Source organism: Spinacia oleracea, chromosome 6 (assembly GCF_020520425.1).
Source record: "Spinacia oleracea cultivar Varoflay chromosome 6, BTI_SOV_V1, whole genome shotgun sequence".
Lineage (NCBI taxonomy): Eukaryota > Viridiplantae > Streptophyta > Magnoliopsida > Caryophyllales > Amaranthaceae > Spinacia > Spinacia oleracea.
In genome coordinates this window covers 149,566,831-149,573,341 of record NC_079492.1, presented here as the reverse complement: position 1 = coordinate 149,573,341, position 6,511 = coordinate 149,566,831, and the positions used below count along the sequence as shown (strand labels likewise).

The 6,511-nt window shown below is 32.0% G+C and overlaps 1 protein-coding gene across 1 annotated transcript; it reads left to right on the top strand.

Moving 5' to 3' along the window:
• The first annotated feature begins 433 nt into the window (after positions 1 to 433).
• On the top strand, positions 434 to 5,656 carry LOC110791464 (probable xyloglucan endotransglucosylase/hydrolase protein 30). Its single transcript, XM_021996217.2, has 4 exons — positions 434 to 838; positions 1,468 to 1,568; positions 2,232 to 2,440; positions 4,909 to 5,656. The coding sequence occupies exons 1-4, from the start codon at positions 625 to 627 to the stop codon at positions 5,450 to 5,452; spliced, it is 1,068 nt and encodes a 355-aa protein (XP_021851909.1). The 5' UTR covers positions 434 to 624; the 3' UTR covers positions 5,453 to 5,656.
• Positions 5,657 to 6,511: the final 855 nt, after the last annotated feature.

Below are 6,511 nucleotides of genomic sequence, written 5' to 3'. Positions count from 1 at the left end.
CAAAGAACTGTGTAAATCGTGTGCATGCAAAACCCGTTAATATAATAAAAATAAGAGAATATAATAAAATATGGATATAGTAAGAGAAATGTGTAAAAATGTAGGTGGGTTTAAGAAAAAATGAATAAAACAAGAGAAATTTAGTGAAAAGTATTGTTGTGGGGTAAAAAAAAAAAAGATAAGATAGTCAATTTTTATGTCAAAAAATAGTACTCCACTCCCTATAAAGCACAACGTAAAAGCATTATAAAACAGATTAAAACAGGAAGTGTAAAGATCATTTTAAAACTGAGGTATAGTAGTACATAATATAATCGGAAATTCCAAAATAATATTAGTGGCAAAACCGTAATAAACTCAAAATGAAAGGGTAATATTGAACAATGAAACATTCACAATATAAGCACACGGACATCTCACACACATTCGAAATAGCTTCTTCTTTTTTCTTCTTCTGTTTTTTTTTTCTTCCTCTCCATTCATTTTCTCTCTATTCTTCTCTCTTTCTCCTCCTTATATTGCGCTTACTGGTGTATAAGCTTATACAAGACGTAACAAAAAAAACTAAATAAATTTATAAATCCAATAAAATAAAATTATTTTTATTAAAATAGAGAAGAAAAAATGACAGGAGGAACAACAACAACGAATAATAACCTCCTCCTCCTCCTTTATCTCTCTGTCTTAATCACCACCCTCTTCGCCGTCGTGTCTAACGCCGCGTTTAACCTCTCCACCATCACCTTCGACGACGGCTACACCCCTCTTTTCGCCGATTTCAACATCAAAAAGTCCGATGACGGCCGCGCCGCCAACCTCCACCTTAACAAATACGCCGGTACGTACTTTTCTTCCCCTTTTTCCGGTAACTAAAAAAACATAACAAAATTACATGATATCATTAAAATTGGAGTTCTGTATACGATAAGTCTCAAATTTTAATCATCGCTCTCCATTTTTAATAATTTATACAATTTTTTTTTTTTTCTGGCTCATTCGCGCAAAAAATTAAAAAATAAAGAAAATTTAACGGGTGTTATTGTTTTGTTTTTTTTTTGGTGTTAGCATCCGGTTTATCCTTAGGCTAATCCGGATTCGGGGCGAGTTCTGGGTGGTTAGGTTCCAGTCACCTCCCGATTGTTGTTGCGGGGGATCGAACACGGGTTCTCCCTACCAAGTTCAGCCCCAATCACCACTAAACCAACAAGCAATTGGTGGTGTTATTGTTTTGTACATGAGTTGTTAGGCATTTGTGTCATGTCATGTCGTGTTTGGTTTTGAATTTTATTTTCGTCCATAACTTTGTGTTAGTTTCGTGTTATGTTGTCTTACCAAACGTGATTTTTGTTATGTTCCGGCGGAACGACTAACCAATATTCGATTCTTGTTATTTGTTGTATTATTATTAATCATAATTTAATATTTTAATTTAATATTAACATGAATATTTTTGTTTATAATTTTCAGGGTCAGGATTCATTTCATCACAATACTACGATTATGGATTCTTCAGCTCAAAGATTAAGTTGCCCGGCGATTACACGGCCGGAGTTGTGGTTGCCTTTTATGTAAGTCCGTCATTAATAATTTATTTATTATCGTCTGCCAAACAGGTCATAAAAACAAATATACAATGGTCTTTTATACACGAGTTTGGATATATAAAGGTTAATTAAAGTACGGTTTAATTTTAAAATTATATTTATTATCGCCTACGAGGTTGTTATACATGAAGGTTAAGGTATTGTTTAATTTTGAAATTATATTTATTATCGCCTATCGAACAGGTCATGAAATAGTTCTTTTAATACACGAGGTTGTTATACATAAAGTTAAATGTATTGAAATTATGTTTATTATCGTCTACCAAACAGGTCATAAAATAGTTCTTTTAATACACGAGGTTGTTATATATAAACGTTAATGTATTGTTTAATTTTGAAATTATATTTATTATCGCCTGTGAGGCTGTTATACATAAAGGTTAAGGTATTGTTTAATTTTGAAATTATATTTATCGCGTACCGAACATGTCATAAAATAGTTCTTTTAATATACGAGGTTGTTATACACAAAGGTTAATTGAGGTATTGTTTAATTTTGAAATTATATTTATTATCGCCTACCAAACAGCCAAACAGGTCATACAATAGTTCTTTTAATACACGAGGTTGTTATGTATAAAAGTTAATTAATGTATTGTTTAATTTTGAAATTGTATATATTTACAGACATCTAATGGTGATGTGTGGGAGAAGACACACGACGAATTGGACATAGAATTCTTGGGAAACTTGAAGGGAAAGCCATGGAGATTTCAAACAAACATGTACGGAAATGGAAGTACAAGTAGAGGAAGGGAAGAAAGATATCGACTATGGTTTGATCCTACTAAGGATTTTCATCAATATAGCATTCTTTGGACTCGCAAAAATATCATGTATGTTTTTCTTCACCCTCTCTTTTTATTTTTATTTAATTTTATATTACTCGAAATCTAGTTAGTTACTCCCTCTGTCCGAAAAGATTGTCCCATTTAACTTTTCACGGTTTCCAACACGACTTTAAATATTGCAACGGAGCAATCTTTTAGGTGCGGAGTGAGTATAACATAAACATTTTTAATTATAAGGTAGCGTGTTCATTACTATTATAAACTATTTTCGTGTTATTCTCACTACTCGTGTTCGTTCATAATTCGTATATAAGTAACTACAAAAAGTTTTGTAAGGTGGTGCGTTTTTAGCTTGATATGTATTCGTATGACCGTATCCGTATCCTTATCAATTTGGGTGGGTTTTGAGTATAAGGTAGCGTGTTTGTTACTACTATAAACTATTTCCGTGTTATTATCACTACTCGTGTTCGTTCATACTTCGTATATAAGTAACTACAAAAAGTTTCATAATTAGGTGGCGCGTTTTTAGCTTGATATGTGTCTCGGTATCCGTATCTGTATCCGTATCCATAATAATTTGGGTGGGTTTTGAGACTTTTGGGTGACTTTTAGTAGCTGGGGGGTGGCTGGGATTTTGGCTTTTACCAGCCACTTTATCTAACGCGGAAGAAAAGGAGAGATTTGTGGTGGGTGATTATTATTGGTATGGAGGAGAGTGTCCCAACTCCCAACGCCAAATATTTTCTTTCCAAATCACTTTTGTTATTTTTTGACCATTTTTATTTTAGTATAATAAATTAATAAGCCTTTTTTCTCTATTGTTAGGTAAACTTTTCACATTGGCTATTATTCTAATATTAGTGATTTCATTTCCTACATCATTATTCTAAAAATAAATACACTTTTCTAACTTTAAAAAAAAAAAATATATATAGAATAATAGAAATAGTTTCTTACTTATTTTAGATTTAATATCGGAGAAATTTCCTACTTTTTAGGGAATACCTATATTTTTTCTTTAAATAATGCTAAAAATAATTATATTTTTCTAATTTTTTAATACAATAAAAGAATATTTTCTTACTTATTTTAGACTTATTATAAGAGAAATTTCCTATATTTGAGGGGAATTTAAAATGGATATTATATGGCACATAATTTACTTCTTTATTTTTATATTGTTGTTTGTTTTTATAATAAAAAAATCGCATCATAATCTACAAATCTTAACCATTAAGTTCTAGCTAACCGTTGCTAGGTGACAATATAAATTTGGACCTAATAATATTTGCTAGCTAAGCCTAAGATCATATTTCATTTGTATATGGAATCTTTGCCCCTTTATATTTCATAATTATTTTTTAAAATAAAAATCTTATTCAAAATTAAAGTACCAATGATTTGACATCTACTCAAAAAATTTATACGCGCCTTAATTATATGCTATAGGAAGTGGATAATTGGATGTCTCATGATGCCTCATATATTTGCTCATTAATAGGTGTAAAAGTGCTATATAGATACCATGGTCCATGGCACATTAATAGTTTAGTTCCCACTTGGCCATACGTTCATAATTTTTTTTTTTTTTTTTTTTATAATTGGTGCGAATAAGTTATAAGGGTAATACAAATTACAAATAGGAGTATGTGGGAGGATTCAAACCCGAGATATTCCTGCACAGACTCTTAGTCTTAATCACTAGGCCAGTACTGATTCCAAAATTTTCTTTTAATAGTTTGCATAATTGTAAGCCTTAGCTAGCTTGTTTAGGCGATCCATATTTGACCATAAGCAATCCATATTTTTAGGTAAACAATCATTCAACTTTTATGTTGGTTACTAAATATTTCTACTCAAAAAATTGCATTAATTTTGTAATTAATTACTAAGGTGAAATGTCAAAGTGATGATGATGTATCATTCATTTCTTTGCAATGACTAGAAAGTTATGAGAGTGCACGCTTCTTTGCCTTCAATCATTATTTATACATTTGTATCTAGTGTTTTGCAACAAATCATATTTTGTCATTTCTTTTTTGATTTTTTCTTCTTCTTAATTTTACTTTCTCCTTTTTTTTAATTTTTTTTTTTTTTTTTTGAGGATGAGACATAGACACAAGGAGTATATAAATTATAAAAAAGAAAATGAGGGATTCGAACCTGTAAACTATTGTACAAAGATTCTTCGAACATGAGACCTCTTGTACAAAAGCCTTCAATCCTATACTCTTAGGTGCATAATTTTCATGTTTTTTTATATGAGTTGAAAACTTGTAGCGATAGTGTGTATATTGACGTGCTTTTGTAGAACATATACGATGTACCCAGGTGCACCATACACATTTTATGTTTTTATGTTTTTCACATAAAATACTCTTAGCTGCATAATTTTCATGTTTTTGTGTGCAGTACAAGTACTATTATGAAGTTAGAAAAAATTAATGCTTAAAAGTTAGAACTAATAATAGTATGTTACTAAACCATACACATATTTTCATGCAATGCAGATTTTACGTAGACAACGTCCCAATAAGAGAAATAGTCCGCAATGAAGCAATGGGCTCGGACTACCCATCCAAGCCCATGTCCCTCTACGCCACCATATGGGACGCCTCGAGTTGGGCCACCGCCGGTGGCAAATACAAGGTCAAGTACGAGTTCGAACCCTTCGTGTCCGAGTTCACCGACTTCGTCCTCGACGGGTGTCCGGTGGACCCCATCGAGCAAGTCGCCGGAACCACCAGCGCCTCCGACTGCACCGCCAAGAAAGACGAGATCGAAAACAAAGATTATTCCCAAATTACCCCTGGAGGACAAAAGGCCATGAAGTGGTTTAGGGAGAAGTACATGTACTACTCATATTGTTACGACACGGTCCGGTACCCGGTCCCACCACCGGAGTGCGTGATCGTGGCGTCGGAGCAGGAGAAGTTTAAGGAAACGGGCCGGCTTAAGTTCGGGTCGATTCCTAAGAGGCAGAGGAGGAGGAAGGGTCGTGGGAGGAGGCAAAGTAATAATGTTGTGGTGAAGGAATTACAAGCAAATATGTGAGTTTAATTATGAGGTGAGATTGGTTAATTTATTGATGTAAATTAAGAAATTAGGTGATGATGAGGGTGATTATTGTGAGTGAATATATACATATATATATGTGATTAATTCTTTTGGGGTTACTAAAAAATGATAAAGAGGTATTATTATGTGGAAGTATAGTATAATTTACACATATATAAACATGATTCTTTCTATTCTTTATTTCTTGGTGTGAAAAGGGTTCCTAATGATTTTATGCAATATCCAATTTACATCAAATTAATCAATTCCCCTATAGTTTTAATGTATAGGAAATTGAAAACACAATTGTGAATTAGAGGTATAATTTATAAGGTCAAGATCGATAGCTAATTAAGGGCTCATTCGTTATCATTTTTTAGTTTAGTTTTCTGTTTGTTAAAACCAAAACAAAGAATGTGGAAACGAAAAGTAATTTCCAGTTTTTTGTTTTCAGTTTTTAAAATCAGCATCGTCATGATTCTACTTACATCACATGACTTTTTAATTTATAAAACCAAAAATTGAAAACTGACAGTGACATCGAACGAACCCTGAATTATATACACATTACTATGTATATTGATGAGTGAAGTAAATACGCAAGAAGGTATATGCATAAATAAAAAATCGTCACTTTCATATATATGTTTTTGCGCTTAATGGAGAATATTTCAAAACCCATCACTATATTATTAAGTCAAAAGAACCTCAAAAAACCCTTTATAGTTTATACTATACCAAAAGTATCACATAATTGCCATAGAAATTGAATATTTCCATGGTATATTGAAAGTGGTCTAGGATGTCCGACTAGTCTAAAATATTGATTACTTCCTTCGTTTCATAAAGTTCTTTACAGTTACTATTTGTACGGACTTCAATGTAATATTAAACTACTAATATATCTAATTTCGTATATAAAAAGTTGATGTTCTTAAAATACATACCGAGACCAATCTAACAAGATATTACATGTAACGTTTTGATATATATAATAGTCGGAATTTACGGTTAAATTTTTCAAACTTTGGACTAAAGATGGATGTGGGCCGGCCC

Excerpts from the sequence above, each read along its gene's own strand:
- LOC110791464 (XM_021996217.2), top strand. The coding sequence starts at position 625 with ATGACAGGAGGAACAACAACAACGAATAATAACCTCCTCCTCCTCCTT. Across the intron at positions 1,569-2,231 it reads GAGTTGTGGTTGCCTTTTAT|ACATCTAATGGTGATGTGTG; the intron begins GTAAGTCCGTCA and ends ATATATTTACAG. Across the intron at positions 2,441-4,908 it reads TGGACTCGCAAAAATATCAT|ATTTTACGTAGACAACGTCC; the intron begins GTATGTTTTTCT and ends CATGCAATGCAG.